Source organism: Chelon labrosus (assembly GCF_963514085.1).
Source record: "Chelon labrosus genome assembly, chromosome: 18".
In the NCBI taxonomy this organism is placed as follows: domain Eukaryota; kingdom Metazoa; phylum Chordata; class Actinopteri; order Mugiliformes; family Mugilidae; genus Chelon; species Chelon labrosus.
The window spans coordinates 6,908,500-6,928,811 of record NC_140351.1 but is presented as its reverse complement, the minus strand read 5'-3'; the positions used below and the strand labels follow the sequence as shown (position 1 = coordinate 6,928,811).

Sequence of the window (20,312 nt, the reverse complement as noted above, 5' to 3'; positions counted from 1 at the left end):
TTAATTGGTTTTGGTTTTATTTTTCAGACATACAGACAGCCAGCACTGGAGCAGGCTCAGAGGGGCGTTGCTAAATCAGAGTAAAGCAATAAAACTGGTTTACTGACAAATGCCTCAGTTAGTAATCTCTCTACCAAAAGAAATGGCTATGCTGCCAACCGAAAGAAAAATATAGTGGCATGACAACACCTTCTTATGCTTATATAAAAAGCTTCCTAAAAAGAGAATATGTTGATTGTGTGAGTATGTGAAAGCTAACTAGACCCGACTTTCAGGTCGTTTAACAAGAGACTTTCAGGGGCGGGGCTTCAGGAGGGGCCGGGAGGGTGGCACGCCCCCGGCCCGGGAGCGGGGACCTGGCGGGATCCTCATCCTCATGGCTCCCATTGGTCAATTTCTATGCAGGATTGCGGTTGATAGAATGAATGAATTTTTTTTTTGTTCTTTTTGCTATCCATATTGTGAAGATCGGACAACTACCATATTCCAGATCGTAGAGTATAGCTTTAACATGTGTATGTTGTAAAATGACGCTATGATGAGCTTTATTATTTGGGTTTAAAGGGCCCGGTCATGTGCCCCGCCCCCGGCCCGTCTCTGATTCGTTCCGCTAGTGGAGACTTTAGTTATCACTGATACCTGCTTATTGACAAGACATATCAAAACATATCAAGGCAGCTAAATAATTAACAATGGCAATAAATGATAACATGAAAGGTGCTTTTAAACTCAATGGACACCAAAAAAGGACACTGAGACAGTGGGATAGCAGAATTGACCATCACACCAATCAGCATCCAGTGCAATCAGGAGCCGAAGCCAATCGTAAGCAACGCGTAGCACAGAAGAGCCAATCAGAGACGAGAGAATGCTCAGAAATAGCCTAAACATGATCAAAACACAAGAGGGCTTCGGCAGAGTCATAACATTTTTTAACATAATTTACATATCTAATTTCACATTAAGCTGATGTTTTGTCACAGTGTGAGACTGTTTTTGGGTGTCCACCTGCGCTCCTGCGCGCAACTGTCACTACGTGATCTTTCATTATCATTTGGATTTTCTGGATTTTCTCTCACTTGTCGTTGCTCACACTTAATGAAACCCATGATTGCAGAAAACCCCAAGAGATTAAAGATGCGATCCAATCTTCTTCATCTTATGGATGCTGAGGAGAAAAGAGCAAAACAGCGTGTGGTCACTCAGACAGTTACAGCACAAATTAACTAAGATAATATACTTGAACTCCTTCATACATACCTTGTGTAAGATGCTGCGTAGAAATTACATGTCTGGCTCTGTGGAGGGACACAACAAATGTTAAACCATCTAAATGAGTATTTCATTTGGGTGTTGACATTAATGAGAAACAGAAAACGTGCGCTGCAGTTATTCTAATACATCACACGAATGCATTCTAATATAAGAATCCTGCACTAAATCTTAGCTTCATGCCTGTTTTAATGTTCAGTTTATGCTGATACAGAGTCGGAAAGGTGGTAATTCAACCGGATGGTAATTAAGAAGGATGTAGTTCAGTGGAGCTGTTAAACTGGATTGAATTAAACGCTTTTTGTTTCTGTTACTTAGCCTAGCCCGTTGACTAAAATGGGATAGTCAAAATAATAGAAACACGTTGGTACTACCCAGTACTATTCAATAGCAGAACAAGCCACAGGATCAAAACATGTGAAACACAGCTGAATGAACATATGACTGTTATGACGTAATAATCCATTCTCACTAGAGTACCGACTTAACTGGCTAGAGAGCGTATTCTGATGCTGTAGTAGAGGTAGTGTTTGATACTAGTGTTAGGGTTCTTCCAAAAAAAATAAATAATAGTAATTTCTTAGTATTTTTCTTATCATATAAAATTAACTATTTTCTGCCATTCAGAAACAATATCTCAGTTCGTGTCAAAGCACCACGTGTCTGCTATTAGTTGAGATCTACAAAGCTGAGATCAAGAAGTGAAACTATTCTCATTTTACTGAGAGAAAGAAAACTGGTTAATGATTGAGTTTGATTTTCATCTTTGAGAAAATGTGACAGTAAATTTAACGAGTAAGTTTAATTTCTGAGGCTGAAGATCTTAGTATGCCTCTTGTGTTTAGTTTTCTAGTTATGTTATTTCTTATTTTTATATATTTCTTATATAAAATCATCTTTTTAAAAGGTTTGCATCCCTTTTCAATATAGTCAGTGGTATGAAGATTGTTGAAATGCACACAAATAAATAGAAAAGAAAGTTGAATATTTTTAAATAATATGTAGTAATGTGTGTAGTAACAAGTGTCTCTCATCTTCTTATTCCCAAACCTCACATTTTAAACATTCTACAACCTCATTTAGCAGTAATAGGTGACACCATAGACTGTATAAATATGGACAATGAGTCTCCACTTCTATGCACTGGCTAAACTGAAGCCATTTTCCACTAACATGGAGGAGGTGGAGCTTGTGACCTATACTGCAGCCAGCCACCAGGTGGAGCTCTACTTGCTTTGGCTTCACTGTTGAGGAGCAGTTCTGCCGTCCATCTTTATACTGTCTATGGGTGACACCATCAAGTCATGACAGTAGACTGAGAGACAAACTGAGAAATAAACATACCCCACTCGTATATCTTGGGTTTCCCCATGTGTGTCACTCTGCAGGCATATTTCTCTTCCTTGACTGGCGAGAACTTTGCGTGTCTGGTCAGGTGGTAGTGCCAGTTCTCCTCGAAGGCCAGATCAGTCTGCTTGGAGTCAGGAATTTCCTGATCGTTCCTGAGCAGCTCAATCCTGATCTCTGGCGGGTGGAAGCCACTCACGTGACAGATGAAGGTGTTGGGCTTCCCGTACTCTCCTGGTAAACGGCTGTACACCTGGACCTTTGGTGGAGCTAGGGGGGGAAACAAGATCAGAAAAAAATATCCACTAATTTAGCTTTCATACACTTTTAACTGTAGTGTTGGTAATAATGTTATGTGTAAATGTACCAAACAAGCTGATTCAATAGGCTTTAGATTAGATCTAGATTACAGTTGGTAAAATTGTAAAATTTGTAGAGGGGTAGAAATGTATAAAAAAAATAAAAGATATAAAAAATTATATACAAAGCTATATGAATTATATACTGTTGCTCATAAAGTTAGAATAAAATATTTTTTTACCTCTTCTCATGAAATGATTGTGACAATGTGATTTAATAAATAAAAAGATTAATGTGTCTGAAAACAAAAATTATTCCAACTTAATGGACAATAGTGTATGTGGAATAAACAAGGACATGAAAATATGTCGTAATATAAAATGTATGAACAAAAACTTAAAATAAATATTGGGAGTAAAATAAAGTATCAAATATGGATATGAGATCAGTTGTTTGTACATGTAGATAAATATACAATAGAGTTAAGAACATGAGTGTACGAAACTATATAAAAGGTATAAATACTGTATAACGTAGCTGAAATATTCGAGATAAATAAGTTTTTAGACGCTATTTCTAAGATATAACGCCTTTAGAGACATTTACAGAAGCCTTAAACAAAGCGAATAGTTCACCATTTCACATGACGCCATTTCACGGCCATGTTGGAATAAAAAAGTACGCCACAATCAAACGTACCTTCTTTAGCCATAGAAGTTTCCATGAGGCAAAGGAGAACAGCGACGACGGCGAAAAACACCTTCATGATTTCAGCTTCAAACGATCTTTTAAGACGAGAAAAACTGTTGTTTTCTTGTTAGAGACGAGAGACGACAAGACTGCGCCTCGATCCAAATCGAAAGTGAAAGTGTTCCGTGTTGTGGCGGTGTTACATTTTAACGCTGGACTGACAGCAACCCGGAAATGAACAAGCCCCGCCCACCAAAACTGCTGGCTTTTGACTTTTGACCGACGACGGTGATAAAAACGCGTAAATCCCCCAATATATTATGCAAACTTTACTTTTTGGGGAATAAAAATGACAAATTTATGTAATTACATGAGAAGTAAAGCGAACTGTCAGGTAACACACCTTTAAAACCTACATGTGAAGGTGTTGATAAAGTTAACAGTGGATGCGAACGTAATCTGTGACGTATGAGGAAGTGTTAAAAAAACAAAAAACAAAAAGGAACTTGACCTACCGGACCGACCGCATTTTTAAGTGTTTAATCAAATCATGCTGTCTAGGCCAAATACAATAAACTTCCTCTGTGTTTGGCACTATGAATTGTTAAGTAGTGGACTTTTGGTATCTGGAGCAACATTATAATCATGATCGTATTTATAACATAAATGTATTCATAACTTTAACATATATCAACCACTCTATTCATTATGTTTGTGAGTCCAAGGTCGATCTAATTTCGTGTTCTCTAGTCAGAGTTATCTGTCAACAAATTCTTCATAGTTTTGGTCTTTTGAACCTTGTGATGATATTTAATCAAATTTAATTTGAATGTACCTGTTGTATTTGTTTTGTTTTTTACACGATTTCTTCTAAAAAGCAACGAAGGATTGAACGAATGGATATTGATATTTTTCATTCCTTTAATACATGACAATTTCCAAAAGTCGGTAGAAATAGAAATGAAATGAGAAATGACATAACGTCCAGTAAATAAGAAAATGTCGCACAGTTGCTAAGTTTGTAATCATTTCGACTTCAATACCAAACACATACAGTAATCATTCAGCATTTTCCCTCCCAAATTCCATTCTTTTGTCATATTTTACTTATTCATCCATTCAGCAAAAACCGTCACAGCTCAAAAAATGATTTTGTATAACTCCAAAAAGATGATTTGACATTACAGACAGTACAAACATTATATCCAATTTCCTTTTCTAAAACCCTTTCTTAACATGGCATGGAACAATGGCTAAGTAGAAAAGAATCAGATCCATGGTTCCCAGCCCCAATAAACTCTGCCAAGAACATTCGGGTCCATGGCTTGATCTAGCAGGCAGTCCACCTGCTTCTCCACCGACAAGTCTGCAGCTGGAAGCTGAGCACGAATGTTGTGCTCCTCAGTCCCCAAAGCCACAGACTGCATCCCTGGGAAGGCATTGCTCTTCTCAAAGCCCAGCTTCAGCTCCTCACTGACAAAATAAACCGACATAAGACATGAGACATAAGACATGTCTACTGATCCCATGTATGGGAAATTACCTTGTTACAAACATCTCATCATGGGTGCAGATCCCGGGGGGGATGGGGGGGACATGTCCCCCCCAATTTGTGAAAAACATGAATTGTCCCCCCCAATAAAAATTATTCAAAATTGAACAAATGTATTTTCAGACTTCACATTCTTCACATTTTAGATTCACATCTAAAAAGAAATGATTGGTATGGTGCCATGGTATGAGTTGCATACCGACAAAAAACAAAAATCACTTTTGTGTCCCCCCCAATCCTGACATCGGATCTACACCCCTGCATCTCATGACACACACAAGTAATATAGAGGGGAATACAATAATAATGGAGTAAGGCCCTTGTAACATTGTGCATTATAGAGCTGAAGCAGTTTTCTACCATTGTAAATGTCAACAATGGGAGCTTTTATTCCATCTTAAAGTTCAATAGCATTCAATAATATACCTGGTTATAGCAGCTGGATTTGCTCCTTCTAGTTTTCGTCTGGCGAAGTTCACCTTCTGTAACGGATACCAGTTGATTTCTTTGGTGTTTACGCTCTCAGTCCATGTGCCTCCTTTCTTCAGTTGTTTCACCTCAAAGTTCTGTGTAATATCAATGACACAAATCACTTTTTATCGCAGGTTGAAAAATGTTTTGCAGTTTTTTTTAAAGAAAGAAATGTCAAAACAAGCTAAGACAGTAGAATTACAATAAAATTATTTTAACCTCTCAAGTAAATTTAATAAAATATACAATGACCAAGTGATACAAGTTAAAGGTATAATCGATAGCATTTTTCAGTTGCTGCCTGCAAGCGTAATATTCAACTTGGCCCCTTAAGAGTATAATGAAGAGAGAGAGCGGCATTACAGAAAATAACATAGGTTAACGGTGGTTACGTTCTAAAGCACAAATAAACACAAAGGTACCAGTTGTTGGATTCTGAGTGAATGCATCTGAAGGATACATTTCATCCACCTATCCACTGTCACCTCTCTACTGTGTTGCCTTGCCTTCAGTCCAACAGAAACACTACCTACAGCACTTTGCATAGCAAAGTGAGAACTGAAGAAGCTACTCGGATGAGTGGTTAAACATCTTCTCAAAAAACTCTACAAGTCAAGTTGCCTTTCTTAAACGCTTTTTTAGATAATATTTCGACAACTCCATTTTAGTCAGTGGGCTAAGCTAAATGACAAAAACACTTTTGTGTTTCATTATAATCCAGTTTATAAGCAACCACAAACTACATCCTCCAAAATTATCTTACAGTTGAATTACCACTTTTCTGATTCTGTTTTGTTTTTTAATTGAACATTATAAAAGTCATGAAGGGGGGGTTTAGTGTTATATATATTAAATTGCAGTTTTCACTTTTGTACCCAATGAACTGACCCGTGAGAGTGTGTGTAACTTATAGCAGAAGTCAAACAGGTTCTTAAAGCTATTTATCTTTCTCCATAGACTACTATACATATTTCTCCAAATTAAAGTTGCACTTTGGTCCATCAGAAAGGGAGGAAATTTGCCTTTCTATACATCCATGGTACTGACAGAGAGCAGGGAGAGACGGCAACTTTTAAGAACACATTTATGGAATATACCTAAAGGCTACAAGTTCACATAAACATTGGGATTTTGTCAAATAACCAATCTTCTCCATCTAAAGCTGAACTTCTGTACATAATACGTCCAGAATATTCTCTGTTTACCGGAAACCTCAGCAGGAGGGATGGTTACCTTCCAGTCCAGTGAGGGTTCCTTGACAAACACATCCATGGTGTTCAGTAGAAGGTCTGGCTTGGCCCTGTAGGCACGCAGGGAGTGAACCATGATGCTCTGGATCAAACCTGACTCCTTCAAGGGTTGCATTAGATTCACAAACTGCTGGGTCAGCCGGAAAGGCATGAGCTCAGGCACAGGGAGGAACTGTGTGGGGGGAAAGAAAAACATGCATATTTATTTATACTGGGGGTTGTGTTGTTTCACACGTGCTTCACTTGTATATAGCTGGACATCATCACACTGACAAACCAGTTACTGACTATGAAGGTATGTTACACTCTTTAATCCCCCTGACCTTTAAAGACTTTACCAAGGTACGATATGAGCTTAGGAGAGGTTGGAGGAACCTAGGCCAATGGAAAGGAACCAAAACCTGCAGTAGTTTTCACTTTTTAACTTTTATGTGTTTTTTTTTGTAGGTGCAATATTACACCTTACCTTTCATCACACATTTTACCATTTCTTCAATTTCCTTTTCCTTATTTATTTCTAGCATATACATACAAGTTAATGGCAAAAACATCTACCTGTGCTGTTGAGACTTTGACATCAAGACTTTAAAGTCAAATATGGATCTTATTAGATGCATATACGTATGTAAAAATAAATTGTTGCTCCTAGTTCAGCGCTTTCACTAGACTGACCTGTGTGGCCGAGCCGAATGCATGACCGAAGTCGATGCCAATCATGCCTCCCGTTTCCATGTTGATCATGAAGTTGGAGAGATGGCGATCTCCTATACCCAGAATCCAGTGGCTGACACTCAGCAGAGCGTGAGAGCTGATGAAGTGGGAGCGCAGAGACAGGAAGGCCTCGGGACTGTTGCACATCTTCAGAAAAGCTCTTCTAAAAAAAGAAAAGGAGAATAAAATGTCTTATTCCAAGTGTTTCCCTTCATGAGCGCTTGTGTCACAAAGATGACCAACTTACTTCAGCAGATCACCGGGCACAAGACGTAGCACTTTCGTAAAGTTGGTGATCGTATCAGCACGCTTTGCTTTCCTGGTAGAGAGCAGAGTTTAAGTGTAACCTCGTGTTTGTTTGATATTTCACTCTAGATAAAAAAATACATGCTTTCAGATAATAAAATTAATTTGAACCAGTTGCCATAATTTCTTGTTAGACAAAAGATCAGCTGACTTACTCGTAAGCCCGACTATATAGGACAAGACCAGTTTCTTTTTGTTTTTTTGATATTCCAGCGAAGGTTGAGAGCCAGTCGTTGTGGAGGACTGCACACCTTTAAGAGAAAGACATCCTTAAAAAATAATATATAAAATGACTGCACTGAACTATGTGGAGCACATGAGTCTATACAGTTTTTTTATTACTAGTTAAGTAACCAAACAGCTATTTTTGATTGTGGAGAGCATTTACTATTATTATTTGTCGTCTGTATTTGAAGAACTGAGATGTTCTGCAAGTACCTCAGACAAAAAATAAGACTTAAAACTCTACGAAGAGAGAAAATGTTTCTGTAGCAATGACGAAGACATTTCCTCTTCATCACTGGACAGTGAAACGCATGTATCATACCTCCCCACCCCGTCCTTCTCCTTCTTAGTCATTGAGTTGTACAGGAACTCTTTCAGAGTGCTGGTGTTTTCCATCCATTCAATTAGACCAATTCTGTAAAGAGAATAAAAGTGTTTTCTTGGACATTTTGTTCCATTAGACTTGAAGGGGAACTACATTTTTTTTACAACCTGGACCTTATTCCGGCATAAAACACGATCGTTTACTCACCCGTATAACTTTGGTGTAATTTTTTGTCATTTGGACGATATTTACATCTGCGTATATCTATATAATGGGAGTGACTGGGGCACCGAAACGCAGCCTCTAAATAACGCATTATCTGCCACGAAACTCATTAATTTCACCAATATTTTGTTATGATACGCTAGTGCTATTCCCCGTTGAGTCCAGAGTGACCTGTTATCTATTCGCAGACGTGCAGCGGTTTGTTGTTCTTTGGCCAGCTGTTCCTCTCTCTGCCTCCGCATCCTCCTTCAACGAGCTCCTCATCTGTACACTCTGGCTCAAAACAGTAAAGATGTCCATCATAAACAAAGTCGTCGTCCACAACCTCAGAATCGGAAAAATATTCAGCCATGTTGCAAAAAACTAGCAGGAGCAAATTACAGGTAAACAAGCGAGATAACATCATCCAGGTCAGAGGTTAGTAGGTCAATCTACAGACCCCGGATGATGATAACAGGTAACTCTGGACTCAACAGGGAATAGCATTGTTGGTGAAATGAACGAGTTTCACGGCAGATAATGCGTTATTTAGAGGTTTCGTTTCAGTGCCCCATTCACTCCCACTATATGGATATACGCAGATGTAAATATCGTCCGAATTAAATAAGGTTGTAAAAAACAGTACTTCCCCTTTAATTGTACTGCATGATACCAATAATTACCCTCAGTCCTAAATAAATAATTTGCAGAATCAATAATCATAAATTATAAAATGAGGGAAATGATGAATCAACCAGCTTTGATATATCGTTCTCAATACTGTATGCATTTAACTGAAAGAGTACAGTACAGGCACACACTGACAAAGCCAGCACCTCGTGTTTATGGGAATGACTTGATAGGTGCGCAGCTGCAAGCCTCGCTGTGTGCAGGACGGGTCGTGGCTCAGCAGAATGTTCATGACGGCAAAAAGCTGCTCGATGCGTTGGTCCTGACGAAGGTCCTCCCCTCCCTTTACCAGAAAGGGGTGGTCCCGCTCATCGTCCCCGCGAATGATCAGACGTTTGGGACGGCGAATAGAAGTCATCACCTTTATCTGCAGGGCATATGTTTATATTAAGTTACTAACCAGACCACAAAGAGACTGGAAATATACACACGTAGGATGATAAAAAAACAATTTACCCTTTCATCAAAGCCAGAAATCTTGGCATGATACTCCGGCAAAGGCTTCGATCTGCCGTCATACTGTCCTACAACATAAAGAGAGAAAGAGTTCTTTCACTGCATTCACAAACATTCAGATTCTTTAGATATATGCAGGGCTGCTTTTGAAAGAAGTCATTGTACTGACGATGTGTTTTATTTTAAGAGCACAATTTCACAGAGGCTTCGTCCTACTGACCTGGGATCTCCAGCTCATTGGTGAATGGGTCAGCTTTAAATCCACTCAGCCATGGCGAATATTCCTTCAGGTTCCCTGGTTCCTTTTGGAAGTCCCGCATGGGTCCAATCAGTGCATCCACCTTCTCTAAAAATGTTCTGTCTTTTCTGTTCTCGAAGAGCGTACTACCATTGGGTCCCAGCAGTTTCTCCACTTCTTTTGAAAATTTCTGCCACAGATACAATCACGAAAGAGTACAAAATTACATTCTGTTGCGTAGGAGATTCCACTAGTTGTATGTTTTCCGAACTGTCTTTCAACAGAGATAGCTACAACTACTGCATGGTCAGTCCCTGGTATGGCATCCCAAAACTGCCAAAGGTAGTAGACAGGTCAAAAAATAAAAAAATAAAAAAACACATCCTAACACACACACGCTAAGCTCTAGCTTTTGTATCTAGCTACTTTGAGGAAGCTATCTTTCCTCATAAGTAAAATTTCAATGCACTATTATCATAAATCTAACACTGCTGCACTATCACTGCATATGTCAATAAGAGTAGAGTTAATATTCTAGATGGCACACTAAATTATACAGTTATATTTTGATAAGTGACGCAATTTCAACTGAAGAACCGGTTGGCTAGCATATGCTAAGTGAATATTGTACTAAATGAGCAGAAACAAAAATTAATCAGAAGAAACAGAGACAAATGACGAACCTGGATGAACCTCTTGCGGAACGGTCCGTGACCGCCTGCGTTACGATCCCCGAGGAGAGAGCGCATCTCCTGGTACATGCTGGCCATCTGCTTCTTGGTAAAGCTTGGTTTTTCCAATTCATTTTTCACCCCATCCCACCAGTCCTGTGTGGATCAAATGACAACGACCAATGTCAGGTGACAAACCCCTAAAAGGCAACGGCTTGAGTAATAATTCAGGGTTTTCAACTTGCACTGATTACCTTAAAAAGCATCTCAGGATTTGTAAGTTGCTGCAGTGCATCCACAAAGTTCTTCACAGCTCCTCCCTTATCCAGCATGCTCTTGAGTCTTTAGAGCCACACATAAAAATAGTGAAGAGTGGACTTGTAAACACATTTTTAATACTTATTTAAAAATAAATAAATACGTACTTGTTGACAAATTCCTGCTGCTGATGTCCTGCAACTGAGTCCTCAAACTGGTAACTCTCGCTGCTGATCATGAGAGCGTAAACCAGAGCCTGGGGATAGCACTCTGCTATCTGCCCAATGCAGTGCTGCACGGCCACCGCTTCCGGCTTATCCAGCAGAGCGACCATTTGACTGATCCAGCTAATCAGCATCCAGCAGGGAACTGTCATCATCTACATACAGACAGAAGAGCCATCACTGAAGCACGTATAAATCACAGAATACGGCATCGAATTAAAACTAAGACTCCTCGGATTAAAGTCAAATTTCACTTCCAAAGCGCCAGTGTTGGTTTAATCATTATTTTACAGAGTTGTCTAAAACAAACACACAGCTTCCATCACAAAAAAACATTCCCACGAACGAAAAGGGGAAAGTTCTACAAATCAGAACATGTTCCTTATCTGAAGAATAATGTTGCTGCCTTTGAGAAACAAACTAACCTCTTTCGTCATGAGGTCCAGCGTCTCCGACGGGTACAACTCAATGATCTGTAGCAGACGTGGGAACTTGAGACGAGCCTCCTCCGAGTTCATCTTCAGTGCTTTCAGCATGCTCTCCACGACGTGAACAGGCAGTGCCAGAAGTTCTGGAAACTGGCTTTCTGTAACCAAACGTGCACACAACAGAAAGCTGCAAACACTTTGGAATAACCCTGTTGTTTATATAAAGTTTGCAATGACTTCATTCAGGCATTGCATTTGTCCAAAAACTAGACTTTTTCTTATGACTTATGTCTAAAAACAAGGTGTCAATTCTCAGATTTCTCTTTGAATAAAAATATCTTCCTTTCTCAATAAAACATTATAATATTAAAAAGGCTGGAGACAAAAGAAGAAAAAAGACGAACAAAACTCAGCTAAATTTGAGGCAGAAAGTCAGATCACTCCGTCGGCAGCAGTGCATCTAAAACGTTTTTTAGAACCTGGACCTTATTTCTGGCATAAAATACGATCGTTTACTCACCCATATAACTTTGGTGTCATTTGGAGTCATTGGGAAGATCTTTAGATCCAGCGGATCGCCGCGTATATCCATATAGTGGAAGTGAATGGGGCACCGAAACGCAGTCTTTAAATAATGCATTATCTACAGCGAAACTCTTTCATTTCACCAATATTTTGTTATGATATGCTAGTGCTATTCCTCATTGAGTCCAGAGTCACCTGTTATCATCATCCGGGGCGCATCCGCGACGGTCGGCTTGTTTACCTGTAATTTGCTACTGCTAGTTTTTTGCAACATGGCTGAATATTTTTCCGATTCTGAGGTTGTGGACAACGACTTTGTTTATGATGGACGTCCTTACCGTTTTGAGCCAGAGTATACGGATGAGGAGCTCGCTGAAAGGAGGATGTGGAGACAGAGAGAGGAACAGCTGACCAAAGAACAACAAACTGCTGCATGTCCATGAATAGACAACAGGTAACTCTGGACTCAACGGGGAATAGGACTAGCGTATCATAACAAAATATTGGTAAAATGAATGAGTTTCGTGGCAGATAATGAGTTATTTAGAGGCTGAGTTTCGGTGCCCAGTCACTCCCACTATATGGATATACGCGGATCTAAATATTGTCCGAACAACTCCAAATGACACCAAAGTTATATGGGTGAGTAAACAATCGTATTTTATGCCAGAAATAAGGTCCAGGTTGTAAAAGACAGTCGTTCCCCTTTAATAAAGGTTTACTCACCAGCATCACGCTGCTCCTCCTCTCGTAGCAGTTTGTCACAGAAGTTAGCCAAAGCCATGTACGTCTCCACGATGCTGCCCGTCTCCACATAGTCCTGAGTATAAGACTGAAGCTCCTCATCGGCCTTTCTGGTTGCCTCACACAACAACGTCAGCGCTCGCAACTGCAGCCCTTCTTCCACCTTCTGCAGGAAAAAACAAAACACATTAGTGGCGTTTTGTTTGTGCATGTTGTGTATATTGTGCACACTGGACCTTTTCATCTGTACACCATCAATATTGTGATATTTTAACAACTGCTAACTTAAGTCGAGTCGAGTACCTTTGGATTTCCGTAGGGCCAAGGAACTCCAGAAAGCTCAACAACTCTCTGTGCTTTGTCACCATCAATTGTTTCCAGGACTGAGGGGCTCCTGCTTACAGCTGTGGCCAACATGTGGAACGACGTACCCTGGAGTATCTTCTGGTATCTGAAAACCTTCGCTGGCGCACTCTGACAGTCCTCCTGAAGGTCCTCTACCCAAACAAAAGAGGTGATATGAAACATCTCAACAGAAAACAAGAGAAGCTGAAGTCCCATTTTGACTTGCTCCCTTCACGCCTTTAATATCTGAATCCTTACCCAGGAGCGGGACAGTCTTCAGCATGACACTGATCTGCTCCACAGGACCCTGGGTCTGGCTGCGTTTATGACTGTAGTGGCTAAAACTGTGGACCCATCGCAGCAGCCGGCCTCTGTTAGTTTTGGCTTCTTTGTGAAGCTCCTTCAGCAGCTTGGTGGCGACCGGAAAGTTATTCTGAAAAACAACACTCGGATGAGTATGACCGGATACCGCGTGACGGCACAAAAAGCTACTCCCGCGCTTGTTTTTTTTCCACCTGCTCCCTCGCGCTATCAGCCATGTGTAGCTTCATGTTGAACTTGCAGTCGTTCACTAATGTCTCAGTGCCGCCAGCTGGGTCTTCTGAACCATCCACCTCCATACTGTCACTGGGAGCGGGATCTCTCAGCTTCTCCACGATCTTATCCAAAAAGAAACACCTGAAACACCAAAGAGATATGATTTGAAGCTGTGTCAACGTTTTTTTTTTATTTGCACATTTAAATCTCTTAAATCGTCCTGTACGACTTACCGAGACGTAACAATGTCGTCCCATACGTTCACTGGATCCACTTTGGCATCGGGATACCGCTCAGTCCACAATCTGATGAGGCGCTTGAGAGAGCTCACAGACACTGAAACACAATGAAAGTTATAAAATTTCCACAGCAGCATGAAACTATTTGCATTTATTCAAAGACAGGTGTGATTCATGGTGTGTTTGGAGTTCTAAGGCAGCGTCCACGCACCTTCTCCTTTAACGAACACCAAGAAGTCCTGGATCTCCGTCAAGGCCTGAACTGACTGTAGAATGGTCAGTCGACTTTGAGTCAGCAGTGTGTCCACACTGGAATAACTCTGTATGAGGCAAAACAGATTGAGCAAACAGTGACACTGAGATCCGTACCCAACAATATAAACAAAAAGTAACTAGGGCCACCAGATCGGACCTCCATAAAGAGCTGCATGGCGTGGTTGGTGTAGTATTTGGCGCGGTCGTAGTCTTCCTGCAGGATGTACAGCAAGCTGAGTTCCTGGCTGTAATAACTTTCCAGCAGTTTTTTGCGCTCCTCCACCTTCATGGCTTTGTCGATGAAGCTGAGAAGAGTTTGGTCGCGCTCGCCCAGCTGCAGCTGCTTCAGCATGCTGCGGATCATGTGCTGCAGGTACATGTCCTAACACACACATGCAAGAGACTCGCGTTAGCAGAGGTTTACATCTGTTGGCATAATTCGGAAGAATCCAATCTGTTACCTGATACACAGGCTCGGACCACATCTTCTCCAGGTCGGGCGGTGAGGTTTCATCTATGTTGACAGTGGAACAGTACTGAAGAGACTTCCACTCGGTCAGCTGACTGTATGCCTCCATCGCAGCTATTTCCCAGAAGTCCTTCTCAGAGTCGGTGGGTTCGCCGTCAGGCCAGTCGTCTGTGTTTAGAGCCTGTTAATATGGAAGACAATCTGATAAAACTGCACCAGTCCGTGTGCACTGACAAGCTACCGAAGCGAAATGTTCTCAAGTGGTCTACGACGTTACCTCGTTGTAAAGCTTCACGGCTTCAGCGAAGTCAGTGTTGGCTTCTGCTTGAAGGGCAGCACAGGTGATCGACTTGGTCCCAACTTTACCACCAAAGATGCCACGCGCAACATCATAGTCCTCCAGTGACCTGTAAAGCCTGGAGAACAAAGGAAACAAGCAGCACGCAATGTCATAAACTCTACAACAGGCTACAAGCCAGAAGGGATACAGCCAGTATGAAGGTAAACCCTGTAATACTTTGCAAGGTGGATCCATTTATTTGTGTCTGGGGGGATTTCTTGGCGTCCTCGTGACCTTTTAGCCGTGCGTTCACTCGGGCCACTGGCGTGCAGCAAGCCCTCTTCCAGCAACAGGATGCCCGAAGGCTGCTGGAGACTCACAAGGCAAGTGGAGCTGACGGCCGCTGGCTCGATCTGCCGTAGGTCCTTATGCTGGTAGCACATGTCCTGCAACAAAATAACCAGACACAGAAAAACTGGAACTATGCAGTCATGGTAGCGGTTGCAGACTTTGGCAGATGAGATGCAAACATTACCTGCACACACGCTATGAACGGAGGGAAGCAGAGCGTGCTCTTGCTCAGGAATGTATCCAGGTTGCACCGTAGCTCCTCCTTGATCCTCCCACTCTCATCCGGACTGTGTTGTTTTTCCATTTCTTGGAGGATACCAGAAAAGAGGGAGCTGAACAGCTGCTTGGCTAAAATGGGGTCTCTCTAAGGAGGAAGAGGAGAGGGGTATGCATAGAGAATAAAATATTAGTGAGCAAAAGTTATATATGTAGAAGAAATGCCACTTGGGATGGGTGCAGAAAGGAGAAGCAATTTTACCTGAGCCAGTGCTTGGAGCGGAGCGATGAGGCTACTGTACGGGATCTGGATGTCTGGAAAGTCTCCCACTCTGTAGCTACGATACAGAGTCACCTGGGCCTCTTTACGCAGCCTTTGGTCCGCTTTTTCTTCCTGTACGACGCCGAACAGAACCACAGATGGTTAAAGACCCTCGCAGCAAACCAGCATGAGATTATAAATATAGATCTGGTCAGATTGCAGCCTCTTGAATACCTTTCTCTGCTTTTGTTGTTGGATCTCCTTTTGTGCAAAACCCAAGCTGACTTTCTCCTGGTCCTTGAGAAACCTGCGTCTCAATCTTAGGATGCCATTACGTCGCTCGTTTTCCGCTGTTGACATAAATTGTAAAAGATGTATTAATTTTTAGTGTTTTCACACACTAATACAAAGTGTATGTTCACCTTAACAATCAAAAAGGGGTCACATTTCAGGGGAATAAGTGTGCGTTTTCTTGGAGACCGACCTCTAGTGCGACTGTCCACCTCGTCCGATGACGCAGTCAGACGCCTCAGCCCGAACCCTTCTCCCACCGGTCTCCTTGCTGCCGTTTGCCTCTCTGCTTTCTTATCAAACACCATGAGTGAAGACAGAGACTCAGATCCAAGCGTGTACTCTGCTAGTGTGTCCACGCTGCTGCCCGTCAGCCAGTTATAAGCTGTACGTCGACCTGGGGAAAACGCACACGTGTTAACATGCGACACGTAAAAGTAAAAGCATTTAACCCAAATATGAGCAGTGTTGTTGCTGTCTTTAGCACTGTTCTTTCATAGGGAACACTGAGTAGAAGCAGTACCTGCTGCTTGGGTCTGGCTGAACTCTAATGAAGTCTGTGTGGCTCTGAGCTTCCCCTTCATGGCTCCAGACTGGGACGCTGCCACACTCTCCGCCACTTGGGAGCTTTGGGTTTCGGCAAACATGGGAGTCATTACTGTGTTCCTGAAGCGCCAGTTGGAATCGATCACGTAGTCCTGTAAAGTTCCAAAATATAATTAAGACTTTTATTTAAAAATAAAAAATAAATTCCAGCAAAAAAATAAATGTAGTTTGGCGTCTAACAATAAGTGTTTTGCAATAATTGGGTATTGGGTATGTGTAGTATAGACAGTTTAGACTGTACAGTATATACAGTTCATTATATACACATATACATCAATCAGGCATAACATTATGACCACCTTCCTAATATTGTGTAGGTCTCCCTTGTGCCTCCAAAACAGTTGTGACTCATCAGAGAATGGACATGGGCCTTCTCAGGGTGTCCTGTGGTGTCTGGCAACAGAATGTAGTTAGTGGGGGGACTTTGAGGGGAGGGGCCTCTGTGCATCACCCCACAGATACTTGATCAGTTTGGGATCTAGTGAATTTGGAGGCCAGGTCAACACCTTGTGCTGTTCTTCATGATTTTTTTGTAGTTGTTCCTAAAACGTTTTTGTCAGGCTGCATCCTGCTGGGGATGGCTGCTGCCATCAAGGAGTGTCATTGCTATGGGGTGGGGGTGTCTGGTCTGGTCTAGGTGGGTGGTACATGTCTAAGTAACATCCACACCAATGAATGCCAGGTCCAAAAGTTTCCCAGCAAAACACTGAATTGTCACAAGATGGTCAATTCTTCTCCTGTGAGTGGTCATAATATTGTGGCTAATTGGCGTCTACTGTGTGTGTCTACTGACCTGGAAGGTGCACTCTGACAGAGGATACTCAAACATGTTTCGTGCGAAGTCAGGACTCTTGCTGGTCATTTCGAGCAGCAGATTCGTAGCCAAGCTCAAAAAGCACCGTTCTATCTGACACGAGTACAGAGAGCGAAGCACCATCAACATTCGCTCAAGGGTCGCGGCGGGGAGGCGCTTCTCCTGGCTCCAGAAGTTCTGAACGTAAAGCCTAAAAAAGAGAGAACAGAGACGAATGGTGTTATTACATCCTTACAGTATTATCACATGGTTGAAAATCAAGTGGTGAGACAAGTATGTACTGACTGGAGGCCTTGGTTTTCTTCTGACAATCCCTGAAGCAGAGTTTCTTTGGCAGCATTCAAAACCTCGAGTGAAGTGTTGTCTTTCATGCTCTCCTCATCACTAGAGGAAAAAAAAAAACACACACATATCACATTTACTACATATTAGCATAAATAAAGTAGCCTGTTTGGCTGAAGAAGTCAAAAGGCTGACCTATAGTTGTCCTGGATCCACATGAGGATGTTGTACATCCTCTCTCTGCAAACTGGTGAAGGGTGAGAGACAAAAGCTGTCACAGATCCCAGGAGCTCCTGAAGCTCAGCCGGAGTCAGACGGGAAATAATGTTGTGGATGATGTCCAGACACACTCGCTGTCTTGCTTCGTCCCTGAGAAAAAGGTAAAGTAAGTGTCAGTTTATTTATAAAGCACATTTAACAACAACGAATGACGACCAAAGTGTTGAACAGAGTAGTCAAGGGAACAACAAGAACACTGAAGAGGCGATTACATTTTGCTGCTGATGTAATCAGATCACATATATCTAAATTTGAATGCAGAATGCTAACTCATCATCAGACAATGATTTCCAACTGATGCAAACACACATTAAAGGAGTTTAAATGGCAGAACACATGTCATGTTTTAATATGGAGTAGTCATTTTTGATGTGTGATCATTCTGAAATATAGTAGGCACTAACAAAACAGGAAGTAGCAGCCACAGTGAGCTACTGGATGAAGAGCTGCAGGCGAACATGCTGCACACCTGTAGCCTTAAACTGACTGAATATGAACTCCTCCAGACTGATACCATGACTTTAATGCCTCGACAAGCTAACAGAAGAAAGTCCTGAATGAAATGAGGAATGTCTTGTCTTTTAGGTTCATGTATCCGTCACGATCTGATGGATTTTGATTTAATATCATTCATTTTCATTCATTTTAAAACAGTGAGATACACTGTTGGTGTTTTTGCAAGTCCAGAGATTTCATGTTAATCCAATAATAAACAGCAAAGCACTGTGAACTGAACATAGGTTTTATTAAGTCTTTTTAGGGATGGTTTCATATGTAAAAGTAATATCAGTACTCGTAGTTAACGTCTCAAAACTCCTCCTTATTAAAATAACACCAGGACAAGAAACCTGTCGATCACGTGGTAGACTGTGACTGAAGCGCGGTGTATGCCTCTATGGGACATAGACGGCGTAACCTATGTATGTAGCCTACGTCGGTGCAAGCCATTTATACTTGTGTTCTCATCACTCTGTGTAAAAAACGCCCAAACGCTAGTCGGCGCTGTGTCATTTTTGCCAGTCGGGTTAATTTTTGCTTCTACTTCCTGCTTCAGCTTCTACGATGGCGACTGAAACTTTCACAGAAGACGAGTCATACAAATGTCTGTATCTCTGAACCTCCTCAGTAAACCTTTGCTTGATGTGTTCCACATTTTTTTGACCCAAAACAATCAACTGCAAAATCTATTCTACTAAATCACCAACAAGACCTACCCGTGCCCCATCATTTGAATGAATCCCTTGGTCTTCAGCTCCAGAAAGATGTCTGGAATGACATCAGCTCGGCTCAGCACACACTCCAAGCAGTGATTCTTTAGGATGCCGTGCAGCTTTGGCAGCAGGAAGAACACGTGATTGATGAACCTGAAAAATGAAAAGAAATTAACCTGTTATCAGGTCCAACATAAATGATTCAAAAATAAATAAATAAATGCAATCTGAGCACGAACTCACCGATCCATGAACGGAGGAAAATGCTTTGATACTTTGTTCAAGCAAATAATGAACTTGTCATCCATGTCTTTTTTCTTCAGATTTGTTATTTTAGTTGCAGCAAGACTGAGAAGCTCCTGCTGATACTGGGACATGAACAGGAAAATTAAAATACAGGTTATGAATTTAGATAGAAGAATAACGACACTGCAAATAATAGGGAACATTTGAAGAAGGCTTTACTCTTGACATGCACATTTAGAGCCTCCTCAGACATAAATGAGGCGTTAAATGCAATTCAGCCAAACTAGATGCAGTTCATACATTGGGCATTTCAGCCATGCTCTTCAGGATGAGGCCGATAATTTCAGCAGCGGCTGAGTAGACTTCTTTATACCGTATAAAGGACAGGTTGTTGGTGAGAGACTGGATGTATCTGAAAGAAATAAACACGCAGAAATGATAAAATAAATCATAAAAGTCAGAATAAACCGCTCCTAATTTCACCTCCTGCTGTCGCTTCACGTCACTGGAACTTGCATTTTGTAATTTCAAGTACAAACATTCACGCTCAAATTCAGCATCAAGTAAAAACGGATGTCAGGCGACTCGGTTAAACTACCTGTCGTAGTCAATTTCACACGAAGCCTCGTACGCGGGGAGGTTGTTGGCGAGGATGATTCCCAGCAGCTGAAGGCCGACAGAGTTGTCTTTGCTGTTCGGGTCGGTGCCACAAAAACGATCGTATATCAGACTGCAAAAGCAG

At 41.5% G+C, this 20,312-nt stretch overlaps 2 protein-coding genes across 6 annotated transcripts in view; both read right to left on the bottom strand.

The window, feature by feature from the left end:
• On the bottom strand, positions 1-3,811 carry LOC311503269 (beta-2-microglobulin-like). Its single transcript, XM_084565908.1, has 4 exons — positions 3,619-3,811; positions 2,617-2,889; positions 1,261-1,298; positions 1-1,168 (listed from the first exon to the last, which is right to left on the bottom strand). The coding sequence occupies exons 1-3, from the start codon at positions 3,683-3,685 to the stop codon at positions 1,285-1,287; spliced, it is 354 nt and encodes a 117-aa protein (XP_084422034.1). The 5' UTR covers positions 3,686-3,811; the 3' UTR covers positions 1-1,168; positions 1,261-1,284.
• Positions 3,812-4,529: 718 nt separating this feature from the next.
• Positions 4,530-20,312, bottom strand: part of prkdc (protein kinase, DNA-activated, catalytic subunit) — a 47,128-nt gene continuing 31,345 nt past the window's right edge. For all 5 annotated transcript variants that reach the window (XM_084566507.1, XM_084566508.1, XM_084566509.1 and 2 more), the window contains 36 exons: positions 20,169-20,300; positions 19,871-19,982; positions 19,568-19,692; positions 19,328-19,477; positions 18,030-18,203; positions 17,838-17,936; positions 17,532-17,742; positions 16,656-16,830; positions 16,326-16,529; positions 16,076-16,191; positions 15,842-15,973; positions 15,548-15,727; positions 15,250-15,458; positions 15,010-15,148; positions 14,725-14,913; positions 14,421-14,645; positions 14,220-14,328; positions 14,003-14,105; positions 13,748-13,910; positions 13,491-13,665; positions 13,191-13,384; positions 12,870-13,053; positions 11,616-11,776; positions 11,134-11,345; positions 10,963-11,050; positions 10,721-10,864; positions 10,020-10,227; positions 9,800-9,867; positions 9,490-9,710; positions 8,447-8,539; positions 8,055-8,150; positions 7,841-7,912; positions 7,555-7,756; positions 6,866-7,054; positions 5,588-5,727; positions 4,530-5,082 (listed from right to left, as the gene is read on the bottom strand). In XM_084566507.1, the coding sequence (XP_084422633.1) occupies positions 4,878-5,082; positions 5,588-5,727; positions 6,866-7,054; positions 7,555-7,756; positions 7,841-7,912; positions 8,055-8,150; positions 8,447-8,539; positions 9,490-9,710; positions 9,800-9,867; positions 10,020-10,227; positions 10,721-10,864; positions 10,963-11,050; positions 11,134-11,345; positions 11,616-11,776; positions 12,870-13,053; positions 13,191-13,384; positions 13,491-13,665; positions 13,748-13,910; positions 14,003-14,105; positions 14,220-14,328; positions 14,421-14,645; positions 14,725-14,913; positions 15,010-15,148; positions 15,250-15,458; positions 15,548-15,727; positions 15,842-15,973; positions 16,076-16,191; positions 16,326-16,529; positions 16,656-16,830; positions 17,532-17,742; positions 17,838-17,936; positions 18,030-18,203; positions 19,328-19,477; positions 19,568-19,692; positions 19,871-19,982; positions 20,169-20,300 (5,599 nt within the window). In that variant the 3' untranslated portion in view covers positions 4,530-4,877. The remainder of the gene's footprint in view (positions 5,083-5,587; positions 5,728-6,865; positions 7,055-7,554; positions 7,757-7,840; positions 7,913-8,054; positions 8,151-8,446; positions 8,540-9,489; positions 9,711-9,799; positions 9,868-10,019; positions 10,228-10,720; positions 10,865-10,962; positions 11,051-11,133; positions 11,346-11,615; positions 11,777-12,869; positions 13,054-13,190; positions 13,385-13,490; positions 13,666-13,747; positions 13,911-14,002; positions 14,106-14,219; positions 14,329-14,420; positions 14,646-14,724; positions 14,914-15,009; positions 15,149-15,249; positions 15,459-15,547; positions 15,728-15,841; positions 15,974-16,075; positions 16,192-16,325; positions 16,530-16,655; positions 16,831-17,531; positions 17,743-17,837; positions 17,937-18,029; positions 18,204-19,327; positions 19,478-19,567; positions 19,693-19,870; positions 19,983-20,168; positions 20,301-20,312) is intronic.

Coding starts and splice junctions, on each gene's coding strand:
- LOC311503269 (XM_084565908.1), bottom strand. CDS start 3,685: ATGAAGGTGTTTTTCGCCGTCGTCGCTGTTCTCCTTTGCCTCATGGAA. Junction 2,890..3,618: donor AACTTCTATGGCTAAAGAAG/GTACGTTTGATT, acceptor TTCCCCCCCTAG/CTCCACCAAAGGTCCAGGTG.